The 23,391-nt window shown below is 40.1% G+C and overlaps 2 protein-coding genes and 1 non-coding gene across 3 annotated transcripts in view; 1 reads left to right on the forward strand and 2 right to left on the reverse strand.

The window, feature by feature from the left end:
• The first annotated feature begins 1,138 nt into the window (after nt 1–1,138).
• LOC134653252 (uncharacterized) lies at nt 1,139–1,835 on the forward strand. The gene has a single exon (XM_063508577.1). It carries the CDS (start codon nt 1,232–1,234, stop codon nt 1,772–1,774), a length of 543 nt encoding a protein of 180 aa, XP_063364647.1. The 5' UTR covers nt 1,139–1,231; the 3' UTR covers nt 1,775–1,835.
• Nucleotides 1,836–5,398: 3,563 nt separating this feature from the next.
• Nucleotides 5,399–23,391, reverse strand: part of LOC134653694 (transcriptional regulator ATRX-like) — a 61,395-nt gene continuing 43,402 nt past the window's right edge. Inside the window, exons 26-30 of the mRNA XM_063509087.1 lie at nt 11,375–11,398; nt 9,734–9,818; nt 8,729–8,838; nt 5,963–6,223; nt 5,399–5,529 (exon numbers count right to left, since the gene is read on the reverse strand). Coding sequence (XP_063365157.1) covers nt 5,972–6,223; nt 8,729–8,838; nt 9,734–9,818; nt 11,375–11,398 — 471 coding nt within the window. The 3' untranslated portion in view covers nt 5,399–5,529; nt 5,963–5,971. The remainder of the gene's footprint in view (nt 5,530–5,962; nt 6,224–8,728; nt 8,839–9,733; nt 9,819–11,374; nt 11,399–23,391) is intronic.
• On the reverse strand, nt 9,414–9,487 carry Trnaa-agc (transfer RNA alanine (anticodon AGC)). The gene has a single exon. It is a non-coding gene; the product is annotated as a tRNA-Ala (tRNA).

Below are 23,391 nucleotides of genomic sequence, written 5' to 3' on the forward strand. Positions count from 1 at the left end.
CTAACTAACCAAAATCCCAATCGGAGCACCCCACTATCCACGTGGTCTTGTCTGTCCTACCCCTAGAGTGTATGTAAAAATCCAGCTTCGGCTTGCTGGTCCCCAGGCGACCAGCCTCATCCGCTTCGGCTCACATTGTGCTCTGCGCTTTGCTACGCAAGGGCGAAGAGGCTGCTATGCCCGTAGCGCCGGAGCAAATGCTCCGTAGATGCCCGTAGCGCCCAACAAAAAAACTGTTGCCTTAAAGTGGCTTAGGTTAGGTTACAACTGCAACCCCACGAAAACTGTTGCCAGAAAAGTGGGTTAGGTTAGGTTAAAACTGCGTCCCCCAAGAAAAGGAACTGTTGTCTGAAAAGTGGGTTAGGTTAGGTTAGAACTGCAACCCCCGAGAAAACGAACTGTTGGCAGAAAAGTGGGTTAGGTTAGAACTGCGACCCCACGAAAACAAACTGTTGCCTGAAAGGTGGGTTAGGTTAGGTTAGAACTGCGACCCCCAAGAAAACGTACTGTTGCCAGAAAAGTGGGTTAGGTTAGGTTAGAACTGCGACCCCACGAAAACAAACTGCACGAAGCAAACAGCAAGCCGAAGCTGCGAAGGCGAGCATTTATTGTGCCTGCGCTTTGATACGCAAGGGCGAAGGGGTTGCTTTGCTCGTAGCGCCGGAGCAGATGCAGAGCACGAATCGATAAATTCGGAATTAAAAAAATGGGGATATTTAAAATAGGAGTCACGTGGAATCGAAATTCAAATTTTCGGAATAATGGCATTTCGGAATTCGTGACTTCAAAAATCGTAAATGTTAAATTCGGCGTTTAACACTATCGGAATTTTTATATTCGGAATTATGTGGTTCGGAATTTAAAAAAAATCGTCTTTTTTGCTATTCGGAAATATACACTTTCGTGATTTTCATCGTTCGTAATTACAACAGTCAGAATTTTGATGGGTCGAGCATTTAAAAGACGGAATAATAAAATTCGATATTCTAAAATTCGGCATAAAATATTTCGGAATTATGTAGTGTACCCTTCATGTTCATACAATTAACTGTCATTTCAGTCTACGGAATAAAAAAATAGACTTTATGTGTGGAGCCTTGATACATTGACAATGACAATTGACATTGACACTTGACAGCGTAAGCGGATTCAAACAAACGGCGGTTATCTTGTGTTTATATTCGATAAAATAAATATATTGTCCTCAAAAGAACAATAATCATATAGCAGAATGTCTGTAATTGAAGAAGCAACTGTAATTGCGCCATGGGTTGGACTTAGAACAAGCAGTAACTTTTTATCTGTAGTTGTACTATCATCAAATGTTGAGATCATCGAAAAGATATCCAAAGCTCTTACAGATTTACATGCCCAGGGAAATTTCAGGTGGAAACTGACAATCTTACGTTCTTTCGATTTAGGAGAAGTCGTGGAACACTCCGATTTAGTTGGAAGAGTTTCTATCGACCTTGTTATACTGGGCTTGGATACCAGTCGAGTGTTCTGCCTTGAATGGGCTAAGAAAGTTTTAATGCAAGTTCACCCTGACCTGAGGACTCGTCGAGTTATTCTTGTAAACTCTAGTGGATTACCACCAAATTCTATGGCAGTGAATGTAGGTGAACTAGTGGCTTTCAAAAGTAATTTCAAACTTGACATGATGACAGCAGATGTGTTCAAGTCGGATGATGCAAGGTTCTTAGCGCGACGGCTGCTAAAATACATGGAAGTGTCTATTGGTGTTAAGACTGGAATACCTAATTTAAATGTTTAAAATGTGTTTATATTTTGTTGCACACATATCCCAAGAAAATGACTGAATTATGAAATGACTACTTCAATTACTTTTAGTGAATAAATATTAACATACCACAGCAGTATTTCGCTTCTTCTTTTAACCCTAGAATTAAACTGCCTGTTAATACTTTTTATTGACAAGCAGAAGTAGATTTAACACATTCACTACCAGAAAAAAAACGGCACATGGCTGCATATAAAACAGCCCGCCCAGCGGGTTGTCCGGCATCTGAGCAAAGTTTACGAGCGCCCACCAGGTGGGTTCCTGGTAGTGAATGTGTTAAGCAATAAGTGAATTAAAGCTTTGTCCGAGCCACTTTACTATATAGATTTGTCTGCTATATGCGCAAAGTAGACAAAATCACATACAGTTGTGGACTATCATGATCTTAGAAGTCATTACTGTGCCACAGACAAGGTTGTCCTAAACACCAACACCACTTTCTGCTCTACCATGCATAACAATAGCAAGTTCCAAGTTTAAATTTATTTTCTAAGGGTCGGTTGCACCAAACTGTTCATATCATTAAAGAGTTCGCTAAATTTTTATATATAGTTTCATAAGGCGCCGGGGCGCGCTAGCTGACGTTGATCAGTCTGTCAAATGTGGTTGGTGCAACTGGCCCTAATTTGACTTGTTTGTAATGGAGCAGATTTTTTTGATGACTACAGAAGTCGGCTTCAATAAAGTTTGAGCAAGAAAAGTCTGCAACGAGTTTGAGCAAGAAAAGTCTGCAACGATTTTGATCAAAATCGTTGCATACTTTTCTTGGTCTAACTCTAATAGTGCATGAGACCACTCACCAAAAGTATCTGCCACTCATATACTTTTATCGTGCAATTTGATCCACTACTTTTGATGCTGACTGTTCTAGTAGTTACCAGAACTACTACTAAGTCCAATTTCACTCTTAAATTACTAAGCCGCAAGCAGCACTAGGACATGTTTACTCTTTCAATTGTCAATGTTCAATTAGTTTTTTTGTCGAGAGAAAATTACAATGCGACCTGCAGTAACTGTTTTCTTTAAGTAATTAACCAATCTTTTGCTACTCTCACAAGGGCATTGATCAATCAGTAGTATAATGTATTGCTAGTTAGGGAGCCTGGGAGAAATGGCACAGAATAGTTGAACACAAACTGCATGTAGTTTTATAGAACCAAGTTGGTTGGAGTTTAAGGAAGTGCAAGGGTAAAAATAAAAATAAGGGTATTTGCTTCCAACTAAAAACAACATAATTCACATTTCTGAATTCTTTATTATAGATTGTACTACAAAATAATAGGAAGTTTTCTACAGTTACAATTATATATTACATAAATAGTGAAACAATTACAGCAGTCCTCATTCAGCTCATTGTCCAGATAAGAACAATACAGTAACCATAATACAAAACGATATTCCCTACAGGATGCAAGACATGGAAACTAATATAAATTATAAAATACTGAATACTGCTCATTTCCTATCATATTTGTGTAACTATAAATTATTATTGTAAGCATAAAATAATAATCTGTAAAAAATCTAAACCATATAAAAATCAACATTCAGAATGTTTCAAAAGTATATTTTTAGCGGCTCTCAAATAAAACACTAGGTACTACACCTGTCACACTGTGAATAGGTACATTATTTAACCCTACATTAGATATATCTATAATTGCTGAACCTAACATTAAAGTCACGTTGGTGACTCATTAAAATAAACGTATACAAAAACATTATATCACAACTAAATCACCTGCTCGCGGCAGGTCTAATAAATTAACTACGAAATGTCATGTTGTGGGACATATGCAAGACATGTGGTCGGGCAGCATAAGGTTGGGACAACAATATTTATTCTACTCTCAGTGGTCTTAATTTCCGCCAAACCTTATACCAACACAATGTCACCAAGTACATACAAAATTATTCGTCAAATTTTCGCCAAAATCAAGACAATGCCAAAAAAATTCTAAAATTCAATTTATTACTATTATGTTAAGTATATCAATTTGAATTATCCATTTATAAATTTTGCTGCAATGTGCTGTTTTATTAAAGAAAATACAAGTAATTATAATCAGTCAAACATAATGATTGTTTAAAAGATAGTAGACACAGCAAAAAAGTTTTCATTTAATACTGGGGCTGCTCAGATAAGTCACTGTATGGATTTGTATTCAAACTTATAGATCAACATATTGTATAAAACATCAACTCTACTCATAGTACATGTAGTAAACCAGCGCTAGATGTCAATTTATTTGCGAAAACCAAAATGTTGGCAAGCTTTTGTTTTCCTACTCTAAAATAAAAATTAGTTCTTTCCTCAAATTGGTGTTTCTCTTACTAATCAGTAATTCGTAAGACTAAAGGGTAAGTGTGTATTTGAATTGTGCAGATATAAAGATTTGTCATATACCCTCTTTAGGATAGTGGTATGATGTTAAACACAGAAGTAATCTAACTACTGACATATAACATAGCTTAATACTATTTTCCTGTACTGAGAGATATATTTTAAAATATTAATGTCACACTCAACCCTTCGTGGCTTTTTAACATCGATGTTATTGAAAAATTTACGCGCAAAGGTCCGCCGGCATCGCGGCGTAATATTAAAAATACTATAACTAGTAATATCAACTATGTTTAATTAAAATGTCAGTTGATTCGCAAGCTGTAAGTCAGCAAGATACACGTATCATATAAATGCTATTCGATGCTAGCGGCCCTTCCTAAGGTCGCAGTTCGCTTCAACGCAACCGAATACGCTTAAACACGACAATGGGTATAAAAGCAGATCTACTATTGTTCAGGAATGTTGCGTTTACACGAAAGTGAACCTTATTAGTAATAACTTATATCCAGTCCCGGGAAAATCGTCACGTTTCAATTTGAGCACGACTTACATATTTCCAGTCTAAACAGACGCCTTAGGCTCTAGCTGCGTGAAAAAATAAAGTGTAAACGACATATGCGACCGTAGCCCATGAGAGACGAACTATATTAGATAATATAGACAAAAAACAGCGATTTCAACATCTGAACTACGTTGCTGCATATTTGCTGGAATTTGAAATATTATCGAAGTTCAATGGCTTCTAGTTCATCTGTTAAAACCATTCCAACGATATATTGCGTCTTTCCGTCTTTTGTCTATGTTATACGAGTTAAAATAAGATTGAGGGTAGAAAATGAGATTCTTGATATGTAGGGGAGCGTAAAGCCTAAAGGCGGAATGTCGGTTGTGTCCATAGAGAAATATAGTAAGACAAGAGTGCTCACTCCATACATCAGTTTAGACTATTAATTTCAGTGTCTACATCTAGCATCGAGTAGCGGAACTATCAGTACTGCTACTTGACAATAGATGTAGCACCGACCGGAAAGTCTTATCTCAACAGCATAAGACTTTCCGGTCGGTGGCGACATCTATTGTCAAGTAGCAGTACTGATAGTTCCGCTACTCGATGCTAGATGCTAATAGTCTTTTTGGTACTAAAACTGATGTATGGAGTGAGCACTCTATGTATTTTTTTCTCTATGGTTGTGTCCGTAGAGGGCGGGGAACCCGGGGTCGGGAGACCGGGGCGGGGATGCCGGGGCCGGGGTATGTACACGCGGTATGACTCCACATTTGGCTCGCGGCGCGGCGGGGGCGGCGCACGCGTCGATCCATACACCATAGCACCTATATATCGTTCACTGTACACATCTGTTCACTATACACTTTGGGGACCCTGAAACAAAAAAAAAATACTACATTTAGGGTTCTTCCGCTTGGTACTTAAAAAATATGGTCTAGATTAGTGTGTGGCTGGGCTTCGGGGCGGCTTGCGAAGATTCAGTTAGGAAAGATAAATGTATATTCTATTTTAGACAACGTACGGGGTCTCGAAATATTTAAAATATTGGTTGAGATGAGTGTAGTTGGCCAATTTTAGAGTTTTATTTTTTATTTTGGTACGAGGTAATATCTGCTAGATAATTTACCATAGCAAAAGCCTCAAGTAAGGGGCTCCGCATACATCAATACGTCGTAAATGTTTAACATAGCCTTGAAACTGATGCGGTGGGTTCACTCGTCTCTCTAAAAGCTCGGCCCCGACATTGTCGTCAGCACAGGAGTCTAGAAAATTGAATAAAAATTAAGAGAAAGCTTGATTTAAATACCTCTCGAGTCTAGTCGGAGTCTGCGAGGTTGACGACGTCGCCCTGCTGCGGCGCGCGCGGCTGCAGCGGCGGGCGGCCGCGCGGGCGCCCCGCCCCCGCCCCCGCGGCCACGCCCCCCGCCATGGCCGCCACGCCCCCCGCCCCCGCCGCGACCCCCGCTCCGCCCCCGCCCAGCAGGAACTCGCGCGCGCGCTGCTGCTGCAGCGCCATGGCCACGGGGTCGCGGCTGCCCAGCCCGCCCGCGTAGTACTTAGCGCCCATCTGGAATAAAACCGACGTTTGTAAAGCGGGCCACTCACACACCTGCCGCAGGAGCAATATTGGAATTGGACCCTTAAGAGCCAACAGGAGTGGTCATTTCTCCATACAAACGTACTCGACTGTTTCCTCCGTGGGTTTTGAAGCTAGAGCAATGATTTTTTCAACACAGATTAATATTGTCAATATGTGTGTCGGACCGTTTTGCTTTTTTTGATATTTTTGTTTTTTAAGGCGCTAGAGCCTTTCAAAAATGGCCAAAATGGCCTAATTGACTATGTCGCAATGAGAGGCGTGCTATTCAAAACTGACATCAATTAGTCAAAAAAGCAAAACGGTCCGACACAGATAATGTCATGATCATTTAGATTTCCAAATTTGGTTACGATTGGTTAAGTTTTGGAGGAGGAAAAAATCGAGTACGAAACCTCGATTTTTGATATTTTTACGCAGGATTTTTCGCCTTGTCCTTATCGCACTAGTTTTAGGAGCCGCTTCCGTTAGCGAGACGGGTATATTTACCTAAAATATTTTAATCTTAGCTCCTGTTGGCTCTTAATTGCCTCCTTAATTGTGATGTGTGTAGAGAAGCAGGGGCAATTTTTAGATTGGGCCTGCAGCAGGGCGGCAGGGGCGCAAGACCTTCCTAGCTCCCTAGATTGTATCTACCGCCCTGCTAGGTTGTTACATGTGTAGTACGATTGGTGCAATTTCAGTCAGTTCATTGGCGACTACCGACTGCTTTGGTAACACAGCAGCCATTCTCGTCGACGTGCGTTCAGCGGGACTATCACTTACACACTAAGTGGCAGGCTAGTGTGTAGAAAACAGCCTAAAATTGCTCCGACCGCCGTGCGACCGGTATTGCCCCTGCGGCAGGTGTGTGAATGGCCCGCTTAAGAGGCCGGTATCGATTTTAGTTGCAAAAATGTAAAATTGATAGATTTAGTCGATGAAATTGTGCACCTTTTGTTACGTTATAGAAATAACAAGTACTGGTATCTATTAGCACGTCTTCTTATCTTGCATTTGTACAGATCATTTTTATGAAAACTGACTCACTAAATTAGTAATGATTTTTTTTCTGATGGACGTTTAGGTAAACGCGCGTAAAGCACTGATTTAGTCGATTTTATTTGTAAATTTCGTAAAGTTTGGACTGCTAAAAATGGTAATTTTGTATTACACATATCCTGTACTCCAACTTGTACAGACTACATTTTTGTTATATGATATTGAACAAGAGTAAATGAAAGTTAGACGAAATCAATTTTCACCAGAAATTACTTCAAAACAAGTGAACATTTTTCGTGACATTCGACTTAATTTCAACGTAATTTTGATACTTGAACAATCTACAACATTTCCTGAAACTGTTCTTATACATAATTTTTTATAATTTATAACTATAATTTTTTGATGAATTTTTAAAAACTGCCCCTTCTCGGCATATATTGCCGGTGACGCACGCTCGGGACCTTATTATTAAAAGGCAAGATGAGAAGACGTGTTAATAGAAACTAATACTTGTTATTTAGATATTACGTAACAAAAGGAGTACAATTTCAACGACTAAATCTATCAATTTTACATTTTGGCTCTAAAATCGTTAACGGATCCTTAATCTGACGCCGAAAGAGGAGACCCTGCCTCCCGATGCGCGACCGACCTTTTAAATTTGCGGATTCTTTCATTTCAAAGTTTGAGTCTCCCTTTGACGCTGCCATATAAAAAAAATACATAGTGCTCACTCCATACATCAGTTTTGGTACCAAAAATACTATTCTTTTCATAGTCGACATCTAGCATAGAGTAGCGGAATTATCAATACCGCTGCTTGACAATAGATGTTACACCGACCCAAAAGTCTAATGCTGAACAATTTTCGGCTAATAATATTACCGTATTAGCCGGAACTCTATTTTCACCTCCTTCTACTTTAATATTAGTTGTAAATTGATGTTCAATACGAGTACAATTTTCGTGAGTCGCGACTCACTAGACGTCTAGTATCAAGTAGCAGTACTGATAATTCCGCTATTCGATGCTAGATGTCACCTACGAAAATAATAGTCTTTTTAGCACCAAAACTGATGTATGGAGTGAGCACTCTATTCTTACTATATTTCTCTATGACGCTGAATAAAGTAAAGGAAAGCGTCCTGACATATTTTGTTTTGACGACCGGTCTGGCCTAGTGGGTAGTAACCCTGCCTGTGAAGCCGCGGTCCTGGGTTCGAATCCCAGTAAGGGCATTTATTTGTGTGATGAGCACAGATATTTGTTCCTGAGTCATGGTTGTTTTCTATGTATTTAAGTATTTGTATATTATATCTATCGTTGTCTGAGTACCCACAACACAAGCCTTCTTGAGCTTACCGTGGGGCTTAGTCAATTTGTGTAAAAATGTCCATTAATATTTATTTATTTATTTATATGAAAACATTTTACCCAAGCTGAAATGGAAACTCTCGCTGCCTTTGCTGCTCTGTCAATAAAGTAACTCACATTATGCTGTTGCTGCATGAGCTGCTGCAACCGCATTTGTTGCTGCTGTTGCTGCTGGCGCTGCCACGGCGGCTCGTACTGCAGGCTGCTGCTCGTACTCATGCCCCCGGCTAAACAAACACACATACGTAAATAACGAAACATTCCCATAGAAAACAGTCTATAATTCGTCATTTTAAATAGTGGCTTCCAAAAGTATTTTCATTGCTATTTTCAATCATAGACTAGGAATCCTCTAGACTGAGTTTAGAGCAATTATTTCATGAAACCGATGCTGCCAAAAATACGGGGGTGCGGGGGGACGAGGTGAGCGAATCCCGTGCCGTGATTGGTCCGTTCAAAGACACGGACCAATCACGGCATGGGATTGACTCGAAGATGGAGTAAAACTACCGTATGAGTGGCAGAGGGGGTAGCGTTACTATGCTCAGTCTAGAGGATGTGTTTTCAATAAAGGAAAACACAAAATTATAATGTTTTAAAAATTACGTAGCAATCTCAAAGCACCAATGCAATAATCAACACACACACAACATACAGACACAATAATCAACTTCTGAAGACCTTCATTCATAATTTGACTTATACTTTCACATCAGTTAGATTAGGCTAGAATTCTGGTGGCAACATAGGTATGTGAACGATGCTATTAAGCTTAGAAACAAATTAAAAGTGGAAAATTCACTGTCTTGGGTGGGTACCTGAACCCACGACCACTGGATCGCTAGCCCAGTGCTCTGCCATCTGAGCTACCAAGACCATACCCAATACAGCGAATATATATTCTAATCTTAATAGGTAGAAGGTGTAAAAAAGGTTATTAAAAGGTATTAATATCGTGCATATCGACGGTGGAAATTTCAAATGTCGCAAGGGACATGTTGTCGTATGTCCTTTACGCTCAGAACTGGCCAACATAGCCAGACATGTTGTCGTGTGCCATTCACCAATTAGATTACCGATATTGTATTTTCTTAAGACCAAGATTTGTCACGTGTAACTCACCAGGGTTCATGACTGGATTCATCATGGAGGGGTTCATCATACCGGGCTGCGCGTATTTGTAGATCTCGCTCATCTTCTGCATCAGCTGCGCAACAAACATAACATCTCCTCGTTATAGGAACCTCGCTCTGCGCACTAACTACTATAGCGGTGCGGTAGTCCTGCAGTCTAACCTGCCGGGCTAGCACATGATTGGCGCGAGAGTATCTCGCGGCGAGATAAGACTACCCGTCCCTCTTTTATTTATTAACATAGAAAAAGACGGGCAGTCTATATCGCCGCGAGATACTGTCGCTCCAATCATGTGCATGTGGTGCTGGCCTACTACGACTTCAGAATTCCTGTATCTCGGTCACTCCAATATACAAGAGTGATGGAGACATACGAATCTTTAGATTCAGAAGTTAAGTAGGCCCTCAGTGGAGAGGAAAGTATAGTGTCAATATTACTATAAATGTGGTTAAAAACCTCCAATTGCTCACAATAAAGGGGCTGAGGGGAAAACTTTGCCTTGCCTTATGGCATTCAATTTTGCATCCATTTTTAGGGTTCCGTAGCCAAATGGCAAAAAACGGAACCCTTATAGATTCGTCATGTCTGTCTGTCTGTCTGTCCGTCCGTATGTCACAGCCACTTTTCTCCGAAACTATAAGAACTATACTGTTGAAACTTGGTAAGTAGATGTATTCTGTGAACCGCATTAAGATTTTCACACAAAAATAGAAAAAAAAAACAATAAATTTTTGGGGTTCCCCATACTTCGAACTGAAACTCAAAAATTTTTTTTTCATCAAACCTATACGTGTGGGGTATCTATGGATAGGTCTTCAAAAATGATATTGAGGTTTCTAATATCATTTTTTTCTAAACTGAATAGTTTGCGCGAGAGACACTTCCAAAGTGGTAAAATGTGTCCCCCCCCCCCCTGTAACTTCTAAAATAAGAGAATGATAAAACTAAAAAAAATATATGATGTACATTACCATGTAAACTTCCACCGAAAATTGGTTTGAACGAGATCTAGTAAGTAGTTTTTTTTTATACGTCTTAAATCGCCTAAATACGGAACCCTTCATGGGCGAGTCCGACTCGCACTTGGCCGCTTTTTTTATTATTTAATAATCATCCGAATTTATTATGAGTATGTTTTTTATTTAATTACTATCCGGTTTTACTATGAGTATGTGGTATCATATGGAATGGTCAAAAAAAGTCATATCTAGGAAACCAATGGAATCAAATATGGTGAACTAAAAGTTCTTAAGCTCAATAAGTAATTTACTTATAGCAATATTGCACATTCCTTGCCCCCACTCATAGATTGCAGGGTATAGTGAAAATATAATAGTGTTGCTTACAGCCGGTTGAGACTCTATTAGATTATTTTGCTTGGCTCTAAACACCCGGTAACATTTTAGAGACACTTATTTACTTAGTCCATGAGTTTTAAATGAGAATTAATTCTTTACGTAAGTTATGATTATGAAACAAGAGTCTCAACGCGACCAAAGCGAGTCTCACAACGGCATTTCAACAGTACACATATAAAACGCCGTCGTGAAATAATAAGGTCATGCTGAAACATAATCCCTACCGAGGCTATAATGGATAAACAAAACTAGAATAAGGACGCCAACTTACGCCATAATCATATCCACCGAACATCTGGACAAATAAATGTGATATGATTAATGTAATTTAATGTAAAACTGCCCAATAAGGCAATATAACTTGTATAGTGAATTGTGTTATCATTTGGTATAGGGTAAGTTGTTAATCCTTAGTTTTATGTACACAATTTGTTACATTACGTACCTAGGGAGGTAAATTCGAAAATCCTCCATATCGCAGGTGTTATGCGGTCTGGGGCTTTACGAATTACCGCCCGTGGTTTGTCTAAAGTTTTTACGTCTTGCCTTGGCCAGGACGGGCCTAGGGTGACGTAAAATTATTTACAAATTCATAGTAAAATCTATTGTGTATTAGTATTTAGTACGAGATCATTCTAGCTGGCTATAAATACAATTACTATTAACCATAATTCTGAAGGTAGCCTTATGCTATAATAATAAATCCCATTGCAAGTATTCTTACATAATTGACGATCAAAGTTTTATCAAACTTATAATCTATTAAATTCCTATAAGCTCAAACGTTCAGAGTAAGGATCGATATATTATTTCATGAAATAAATTTAGGTATAACTATTAGGAAAACCAATAAATACGTAATGTGTCAAAAAAACGTATTTTGTGCACATTAAAATTTGTTCACGATAATTGCTACCAAGACAATACCAAGAACGGAAATTAAACAATGCGATTTGAATCCGTAGCCAGTCATGGCGCAAGTAAATTTGCTGGTCGTTATACTCGTTATGTTAGGTTATCCCGTAGTATAACTATGTACTATAAAATACTCCCGAGAACGAATTTGTACAGCAATAACCGGGATTTCCCGTTTCCGGTACCTGTTATTATTGTTCTGTATGGTTACTTATATGTAGGTAGATGCATAATCTTGCGATGGTCAGTTGGAATAAATCTGTCAACCAAACGGGCGTTTCCTTTAGACACCATTCCCAAATTTAACATTGGCTGACGAGGGAAATAAAAAGTGTTTTTGCGAGGAAGATGGCTAAAACTGTGGGAAAAGTCGCGTGCTTCGAGATGGATGGTGGAAATTGGCAAACTTATTGTGATCGGTTGGATATGTACTTTTTGGTGAACAATGTGGAAGACACCAAGAAGCTGCCGACGCTGATCAGCTGTATAGGGGACTCCGCGTACGAGCTGATGGTCAACTTATGCAGCCCGAAAAAACCGTGTGATTGCAAGTACGACGAAGTGGTTAAAGTAATGGCTAATTATTTACAACCGAAACCGTCGGTAGTCGCCGAAAGATTTAAATTCCGTCAATGTCGGCAAAGTAACGGACAATCAGTGGCTAATTTTATGGCAGAATTGAAGAAAGCATCCAAGTATTGTGATTTTGGTACTAATCTGGACGATAATATGAGAGACCAATTTGTTTGTGGCGTAAGTAGTGATTTTGTTAGACAACGATTATTTGCAGAGGAAAAACTGACTTATAATAAGGCGGTTACGATTGCTACTACGCTGGAGGCGGCCGAGCGGGATTCACATGCAATCGGAGATAAGGATAATAATAGCGAGCGGAACGATGTAAAAACAGTGCATAAGATTCAACCGGTCAGCGCAGGTCGTGGTTTATGCGAGTCGTGCGGCGACCCTCATCATCGACAAACGGAGTGCAAGTTTAGTCAATACGTGTGTGACGTGTGCAAAATTAAGGGGCATTTGCGTAGGATGTGCCCGCAAGTCATGCGTGGCAGCAGTTTCGGAAGCCCTTTTGGGCCTAATCGGCGTGGCAATGGAGGCCGCGGACCGGCCTATCGCGGGCGGTCATGGCGCGGGGGCTGGAGCGGCCGAGGTGGTGGTGCCAGGTCCGGCTTGCATTGGGTGCAAGGTCGGGACGCGGAGGCAGACCAGGAAGACTTCATGGAAGGCGAGCGTGGAAGGGACGGCGAAGCAGTTATGAATTTGATGTCGTTGAACCAGTACAAGCCGGTGTGTATTCCTATCCTTGTAAATGATCAGGTTTTGACGATGGAGGTGGACACGGGATCAGCAATATCATGTATAAGTAGTACAACCTACTATAAATATTTTGCTAACTGTACTTTGCACCCGTGTCAACTTTTACTTAAGTTTTATGATGGTTCGGGTATCCGGCCTCTAGGTTATCTTGAAGTAGACGTAGTTTACGAGAATAAGAAGAAAAACTTGGATTTGTATGTAATTAATAATGGTTGTACTAGTTTGTTAGGCCGTCAATGGCTCGCCGAGCTAGGCATAAATATACCACCTTTTAAGGTGTACAATTTTAATATAAACGACGGGTCTGTCGTCAAGTCGATGGATAAGGAGGCTATAATTTCGGATGTACTTTCCAGGCATAAGCCGTTATTCGAGGAGACGTTGGGCCGGTACACCGGAGGCAGGGCGTCGCTGTGTGTGCGCGAGGGAGCTCAGCCGATATTCTGCCGCGCGCGGCCCCTGCCGTACGCGCTGCGCGCGCGCCTCGACGCCGAGCTGGACGCGATGCTGGCGGCTGGCGTCATCGAGCCAGTCGACCACTCCGACTGGGCCACTCCTCTTGTCATTGCCAGGAAAGCAGACGGCGGTATAAGGGTATGCGCTGATTATAAGATTACCTTGAATAAAGCGTTATTGATCGATAGGTACCCGGTTCCAAAAATTGAGGACTTGTTTACAAATTTAAGCAACAACTCATATTTTACGAAGTTAGATTTATCGCATGCCTATAATCAGTATGAACTAGACGAGGCGTCAAAGTGTTATACGGTGATAAATACTCACCGCGGATTATTTAAATATAATCGATTAGTGTACGGGCTCTCGTCCAGCCCAGGGATTTTCCAAAAAATGATGCAATCTGTTCTACAGGGAATTCCGAACGTACTTAATTTTTTAGATGATATCTTAATTACAGGGTCGGACTTAGACGCGCATTTAAAAACAATAAATGAGGTATTTAGTCGATTAGAAAATTGTGGGTTAAAATTAAAAAAGAGTAAATGCGTATTCCTGGCCGATAAAGTTACCTTCCTGGGATTCAAGGTCGATAAGCAGGGCGTGAGTGTAGACCCGGAGAAAATAAAACCCATAGTAGAAATGAGTGCTCCCAAAAACGTGGCCGAATTGCGTTCGTTTTTAGGAATGGTAAATTTTTATGGTAAATTCGTTCGCAACTTGAGTTCATATTTGCATCCACTGTACCAGCTAGTAAAAAAAGGGGTACATTGGCGTTGGGGTAAGGAGCAGGAGGCAGCTTTTAGACAGGTTAAGAGGTTACTGGTCAGCACGGACGTGCTAGTGCATTTTGATATTTCACAACAATCGGTTGTTACCTGTGACGCGAGTTCGCACGGCCTCGGGGCCGTGCTAGCCCGGCGCGCGCCCGACGGCACCGAACGCGTCGTGGCCTATGCCTCGCGGTCGCTAACTGCACACGAGTTGCATTACAGTCAAATACATAAGGAGGCACTAGCAATCGTGTTTGCCGTGAGTAAGTTTCACCAGTACCTTTATGGTCGTAGGTTTACACTGCGTACGGACCACAAGCCCCTGGTGAGTATTTTTGGCCCAAACAGCGGAGTGCCGGTTACCGCCGCGAGCCGACTACAGCGTTGGGCGATAGTGCTTTCAGCTTACGATTTCGATATCGAGTACATTTCGACCGAGAAAAATACGGCGGACGCTCTTTCTAGGTTAATTAAATCATACAAAGATGAAGCGGTGGAGGAGGCGGGCCAGATACCTGAACAGACCTATCTGCATTTTGCCGCGGACGCTTTATTGTTAGATTATAATAAATTGAAAACCTCAACGGCCTCGGATCCGATTTTAAGCAGAGTTTTAGGTTACATTAAAGACGGTTGGCCGGCAGAATGCGAAATTAGAGAGTTAAGTCCTTACTTTAATAGGAAAAATGAATTATATACGGAATTAGGTTGTATCTTATGGGGTCACCGAGTGGTCATCCCAATAACATGTAGGGACAAAGTATTACAGGAACTTCATGAAGCTCACATGGGCATTGTGAAGACAAAAAGCTTAGCGCGGGGCTACGTATGGTGGCCCGGACTTGACGAGGCCATCGAGGCGCAATGCCGCGAGTGCGGCGTGTGCGCCGCCGCGTCTAGCGCGCCGCCGGCGCACGCGCCGCGCTTGTGGGCGTGGCCGGACAGGCCGTGGACTAGGATACATCTCGATTTCCTCGGTCCGATCCGGGGGAAAACATATCTAATCGTTGTAGATGCCTACTCAAAGTGGATCGAAGCTATAGGGATGAATGGCACTTCAGCGGCTGCGGTAATACGTGTGCTTAGGGAATTATGGTCTAGATTCGGCATTCCGAAACAAGTAGTTAGTGACAATGGGCCTCCGTATTCGAGTACAGAATTTAAAAATTTCCTATCATCGAATGGCGTAGATCAAGTACTCTCGGCGCCGTACCACCCGGCTTCCAACGGAGCCGCCGAGAGCGCAGTAAAAATATGCAAAGCGGTAATTATAAAATCTTTTAAAGAACATTTAGACGCGGAGACCGCACTGTGTAGATTTCTTTTGCAATATCGAAATACCGAACATACCACGACAGGAGAGAGTCCTGCGAAACTGTTGCAGGGACGTTCGCTGCGAACTAGGTTAGATTGCTTAAGACCGGATCGTGGGGATCATGTCCGAGCGGCACAGGAGCGGCAAAGGCGCGCGGCGGGCGGCGTCGAGCGCGAGCTGCGCGCCGGCGATCCCGTCTGGGTACGACAGTACCGCGGTGACGATAAGTGGATGCCCGGCACTGGTGAGAGTCAGAATGGCGGGTGTATGTAAATAAAATTAAACAAAAAGCATACCATATTTTAGTACCTAATTTGTACTATTTGGTACCTCATATAAAAAAATTAGTACCTCACGGTATTTAAAGTTATCAGCAAAAAACGTTACACCCGCCAACCTGACAGTCAGAATGGCGGGTGTATTTTATTACGCTATGATCCCGCGATTATTGATAAATTCTATAAAAGCCAAATTTTAGTACCTTTTTAGTACTTTCATATTCAATTATAAATTGAGCCATTTTATTTGTGGTTTCCGAGTTATACTCATTTTACACTTTGCATTGCTATTAAAAAAATTCAGGCGCTTTAATTTTTCACCGTATCGATATCGTTTTTAAGAAAAAACGCTACGCTACAACTATTTTTATTACGCCAGGATTTAGTACCTTTCATGATTAATCTGTTACCCTTTCACGGTTAATCTGTTAGGTTCAATTAACTATGAAAATTACGTCTTACAAATGGCCAGGCGCCATGTCAAAGGATTCTTCCTAAGAAATTCCGCTCTTCATTGTGGCCTCATCTGTAGTGCGAACGATTTTAGTTTAGCTGACCGATTTTAGTCAACTAAAATACTCGCCACTCGACTAATATAGTCCGAACTAGGCTATAGTGTTTTTTTTTTCAAAAAACTGTTTAAGGCATAGTATGTAGGTACATGTAGGTACATAAATGTATTTCTTCTTCTTCTTCTTCTTCTTAAATGTACAGGCATAGGCTATCAGACTTTGGAACGTTCTCCCACTCTCTATCAGGTAAGCGCAGACCAAATTCACATTCAAGCGTACCTATGCTGCGCAAGCATTTCCTTGACAAACTTTCTTCTTCGTCAACTTAATGATTCACACTAGCTAGGTATACAGGTGGGCCAAAAAATAAGTGCATTTCCGTTGCCAGGGAGGTATATTAAGTATAGATATTAGATTAATAACCTATCGGTGTTTGACTGTTTTATATCGACTACTTTTTCAAATGTCGTTATTTTATCTAAATAAAAACGTGCAAGCCGTGTTTGTGCAAGATTTTCGTAATGTACCATTATAAATTTCATTACTGAACCCTATTAGTGCCTTTTGTGTCTTTAATTTTCCTTTAGAGCGGATGGAAATAAGTAAATCTAAATAACGAAACTTAAAACCGAAATCAGGATCAAAATGGATGGAAATATATTTCTTATGCTCTGATAGAATGTTGTTCTAAAAGGTGTTGATGATACGTTTCTGCACTACGTATTAATAAAACACGTATTTTACTTTCCTCGTATTCGAAATGAAAAGTAGAGTGTTTAACTCGAGTGAAAGGCATCATATCAGCCTCGGACTATTGGCGCTCTCACTGCGTTCGAGCACCAAACTACCTCGGCAGAAATGAGTGCCTTTCATCCCTTGGTTAACAATCTACTAGTAACACACCTTTGTTTTTATCATGAAATGGTGTTAAAAAAATACCGCTAAACATGTGCATCCTTAAAAAAGTTCAACAATAATTATTATTTTAAGTCGAGTGTGAAAATTATAATTTCTTGTAAAGATTAATAGAGTCTGTGCGGAAAGAGAAGAGTCGTGAAATGTATGGGCTGCCTTGAAAATAAAAATGAAAAAAATATTTATACTCGTATAAATATGCCTTACATTCCACGACTCTTCTGCACAGACTCTATCGACTGGTCATATGATCAATATGATTATCATAATCCTGACTTACCATAATCATAATTGCATATAAAAGTGCCAAAACGCCGAGCATGACGTGCATGCCTATTTCTGTAAATTTAATTAATGTATAATACTTAGTGAACAAAAGCCACTAATAATTACAGCATTCGTTTATTTAATTTGATTTCAAATTGTTTAAGTATTTTCCTCGCGTTGGTGTGGAAAGAAATTGTGTTTCATTTGGTAGCAAAGTTTTTTTAAGCCTCATGCGTTGTAGTTGAAACCCTCGCAACTTTCAAGATTCCTGTACTTTAGAACCACGCGCTACGCTCATGGTTCTATTTTTGAAACTTTCACTTACTCGTGTATCAATATTAGCACGAGGATATTAAACAACAACTTTGCCCCTTGTAAAACAATTGCACATTAATGTGCCCAATAATAGGGCAGACATTAACGAAATAGAAATTGCTCAGGACGGATAGTTAGTGTATTATTATAAATATTATTATTTTTGTATCTCCTTGGATATCACGGGCCTATAATCCCGGTTTTTTGATAGGCTTGCGTGGGGACACAGATCCAACACGTAGAGGCCCCTTGGAGAGCTTTTATGTCATATAGAACGCCTGCTGGAACCCGTTCACAGGTGCAACAATAGACAGAGGCATTGGGACTATTGTAGAAAAAGAGAACAGTATACCGATCTATGGATTGAAGTTTGGGTGGACTATGAGACTGGGTTATTACAAAGACGTACGGACACCTGCCATAACAATGTGTTCACAAGTTATCGAGGCAGGTGGGGACTTGCCGCGCACTAGATGGGCCTATTATTTTTATTATTATAAGCCTATACAATTACAGTGTCCCACTGCTGGGCAAAGGCCTCCCCCCTCGATCTCCACTCTTCTTATTTGATTAATCACCATGTACCTACTTAAGAGTAGGTATTATGTACACAATTACATGCACAACGAAGAGCGGAATTTCTTCTTAGGAAGAATCCTTTGACATGGCGCCTGGCCATTTGTAAGACGTAATTTTCATAGTTAATTGAACCTAACAGATTACCCGTGAAAGGGTAACAGATTAATCATGAAAGGTACTAAATCCTGGCGTAATAAAAATAGTTGTAGCGTAGCGTTTTTTCTTAAAAACGATATCAATACGGTGAAAAATTAAAGCGCCTGAATTTTTTTAATAGCAATGCAAAATGTAAAATGAGTATAACTCGGAAACCACAAATAAAATGGCTCAATTTATAATTGAATATGAAAGTACTAAAAAGGTACTAAAATTTGGCTTTTATAGAATTTATCAATAATCGCGGGATCATAGCGTAATAAAATACACCCGCCATTCTGACTGTCAGGTTGGCGGGTGTAACGTTTTTTGCTGATAACTTTAAATACCGTGAGGTACTAATTTTTTTATATGAGGTACCAAATAGTACAAATTAGGTACTAAAATATGGTATGCTTTTTGTTTATTTTTGTTTACATACACCCGCCATCCTGACTCTCACCGGCACTGTACGAGATAGGCGCGGAGATACTGATTATATTGTAGACACTGACAATGGAACCGGGATTCATAGGCATATCGATCAATTGAAGAGCAGGAGGGTAACGCTAAATAACGGGGGAGGTAGTGTAGCTAAGCGCAATTCGCTGGTGTTTCCTGGTAATGACGAGTTGGTTGCCCGGCCGGACGTTGAGGAGCCAAGTGATGAGATGAGCCGGCCCGGCAGTGGCGATGAGCACGAGCGTGAGCGTAGCGCCGAGCCGGTAGCGGCGGCGGTTTCGGCTGCGTCCCCAACCGCGCACACAGCGGCTCCATGTACCGATAGAACGCCCAACAAGTCACCTGAACAATCATCTAGGTCTGGGGCCCAATTGCCTTCTGGCAGTGCTGTCAATGCGCCCAGGGTACCTAGACCCCGCAAGCCCCCGTTTAGATTCGGGTTTGAAGATCTCTTTGTTATCAGTAATACTTAATTAGATAAGGGTTTAGTGTTTAAGATCACAATTTTGTATTAGTACCTATATAAATACCTCTTGGGTATATGATATACCTAGTAAGCCACTGAGATTGAATTTAAAATAATACTTATCTTAGTAACTAATGTATGTATATGTAACAGTAGCTATCGCTTATGTAATAAGATAGGTTATATTTAATTATTAAAAAGTTTTCCTTATCAATACCGTTAAGGTATTGTTATACTCGTTTATAGGGTCGTGCAAGTTTTAGTAAACGGCGATTATGTAATGCGCCCTAAGTGTAGCTATACGCATTAATAGTTATAAGTGTTCATTGGTATAAATTAAAGGTGGAGGTGTTCTGTATGGTTACTTATATGTAGGTAGATGCATAATCTTGCGATGGTCAGTTGGAATAAATCTGTCAACCAAACGGGCGTTTCCTTTAGACACCATTCCCAAATTTAACAATTATGTACAAAACTATTATCGGGAGCCTACCTTATACTGTATCTGTTATCGATCCTTGCATCTGAATAAAGCTCGGGACACACTTATCCCACGTACGCAACGTATGCAATGCATTATGACATCTGCACCCTAAAATTTGTATGCTTAGAAACCAGTGAAAGCATATAACTGGAAACCGCCTTTGGGAACATTACCGTTCAAATTCTCGGGCCAAATTAGCACACATACATAATTACGCCTACATTTAAATAAGACGATACGTTTACAGAGCCTGTCTCTATTACACTAACGTACACAGCTAAGTGTAGATGAAATACATATAATGTCAATAACTACCAATCAGCGACATTAATCCGCTAATAACCTTCTTGCTGTACGTACTGGCCGCTGAGAGTTCGCGGTTCATATTTGATTAGAATATGACTTGGACAGGGATAGGTTTATGCCATACATTGAAGAACCAGTCAAATAATTCACGTATAATAATTTAATGCAGATTAAAAGATAACTAGTTAAAATGTTGTTATGAAATTAAATGACAGACTAACTCAACATAATTAAATATTCATTGTTGTACACTGACAATCTAACCTCTAGACTGAGCTTAGGCCAATTCTTTCATGAAACCGATGCTGCCAAAAATACGGGGGTGCGGGGGGACGAGGTGAGCGAATCCCGTGCCGTGATTGGTCCGTTCAAAGATACGGACCAATCACGGCACGGGATTGACTCGAAGAGGGATTAACGCTACCGTATGTGTGGCAGAGGGGGTAGCGCGACTATGCTATGTCTAGAGGTTGGATTGTCTTTGTTGTTGTATAAATGTATTCTGCTATAATAAGTATTTTGTATATTTTATAATCAATCTGTATGGCAGTGCGAAGTCACGTTCAGAGCCCGTACCATGAGTCACTGACAATGTCAAAACTGACATTTACGCTATCGAGAACGTCACCGGCGTCGTCGGCGTTTATGTCAGTGCCAAACTGATGGTAACCGTACTGGTATAGTCTGTCCGTTTTTCTAAGATCAAGTACGCCATAGTAAATGTATGGCGAACTTGATCTTAGGAATCGGACAGGCTATACAGCCTACAAAATTTACATGGGTACACGAATCGGGTCAAAAACATTTGAACAGGCGGAGTCACAATAAATCCCCACTTTCAGTTCCAATGGAAATATTTTATATGTATATAGCCGGTCAAGCAAGTTTGTCAGTAGAAAAAGGCGCATAATTACAATTTTGTATGGGACCATAACCGTTCGCGCGCTTACATTTTCTAAATTCGCCGCTCTTTTCTACTGACGGAAATGGCTACGTTTTACGTTTTACGAGAGAGAACCTACATATATGTGACAGTAGAGGGTGGATTCAAATGATCAACATTTTGAGATAATGTGTGTATTTGTTAAATTAATTCAGTGAAAGCGTGATAGAAAAAAATGTATCTACATATAGGAGACCGGGTATGATTATCTCACGGGTTATCTCATGAATAGAACATTAGATATCTTGCCAGGCATCCACTCAATTTCATGTCTCTCTAATTGGACAGCTTTTTTCCATAGTTCTCTGTAGACATGGGCGAAATGTGTCAGTAGAGGGAAAAGATTGATATATATCTTTTTATCATTGGGATATGTATCACTCTTTTATATCTCTATATCCGTGTGTAACAGTCGTCCCGCTCGCAACATCGGCACTTGTTGACTTTGAGTCATGAGAGAGAGAGTAATTATTATAACGTGGCGACATTGTTTCTTTCCTAATAAAATACCTTATTGCAGTTTGTTTACATTTTGTTAAATACTTACCTAAAGAAATACACTCTAATCCCATCGAAATGAATGATGTCAAAGCGAACGTTAATTTTGTTGAATTCTGGAAATTGCAAACGCGTTTTTGTAGATCCTTAAACTTATCAAAATATGACCTAAATTAGTTTGCATAGTTCAAATCTAACTTTTTAGAAACAAAACATTAGTTATTCTGTGACAAAACGCAGCCAGTATAATAACAACGAAAATAATCATGCTAGGTCCAATCAACTTTAAGCTTTAAAACTTTATGCAATAGAACTCATTAACCGAATTAACCTTTTGGCCGCCGGACCTAGTCCGCAAAGACACTCACACGCCAGAGTAAATTTTAAGTAAACAACTAATAAAAAGTTTAGGGATTGCAAATAGTGATATCGATATTTACAATTTATGGTAAAAATCTTCTTAATTTGGCTTTGTTCTTACCCAACTTTAATTTATTTCGAAAATGCCAAAAATTTACATATTTTTTACACACGACAATGTTAAAAATAAAGGCCTTTATCATTAAAAACGACCACTAAACAATATCGATTCATGAAGTAATATCACTGCACTAGGCTGTACGTGAAGTCTTTTATACATGCCAACGGCGCGCATGGACTGGCCGCAGTGCAGACCGACAAGGACTGTTTCCGCGCGGATTAAGTAATAATAGTCTCTAGGTCAACGGCGTAAGCGCTCGTCGGTACGTAAACTTCATAAGCGTAACGTTAGAGCCGGGCATAGTGTGTCGATAATATAAATGTACCGGAACTGCATTGGGGAAAATTACACGTGGGTTGAATTGTCAATGAGTGAAGAACAAGAATATTTATTTAGTCATTTATTAATGTAATAGTTTGAAAAACAATTTAATAGTAGCATACGTAGCTTTACTTTATATCCTAACTCCTTATCAACGAACAATTCGGAGTTTTTTTACTTTCCATCCTAACTTCTTATCAAAAAATAATCAGCTGTCCTTTTTCGGTTTGGTTCCTGTGTTTTTCGGTTCGAGTGAACAAAGAAAATTTTAAGGGTTATAAACCGTCACATAATAAACGCTCGGCGCGCGGCGCGTCCTTTGTTCCTACGTGTGATTTAAAACAGTGTGGTATTTTTATACACTTGAACACGTGTGTGTGACTAAAAATATGCATGTGAAAATTGTAATCATCTTTAATTTAAAATGACTCACTGCAGGGGTATCACTCCCCACTACACTATCATGTCAAAATTAATCATTTGTTCTGCAAATAGACCACAAGGACAGATTTACTTGTCTGACTCTACTATT

This window comes from Cydia amplana, chromosome 13, assembly GCF_948474715.1.
Source record: "Cydia amplana chromosome 13, ilCydAmpl1.1, whole genome shotgun sequence".
Taxonomy (NCBI): Eukaryota; Metazoa; Arthropoda; class Insecta; order Lepidoptera; family Tortricidae; genus Cydia; species Cydia amplana.

Coding starts and splice junctions, on each gene's coding strand:
- LOC134653252 (XM_063508577.1), top strand. CDS start 1,232: ATGTCTGTAATTGAAGAAGCAACTGTAATTGCGCCATGGGTTGGACTT.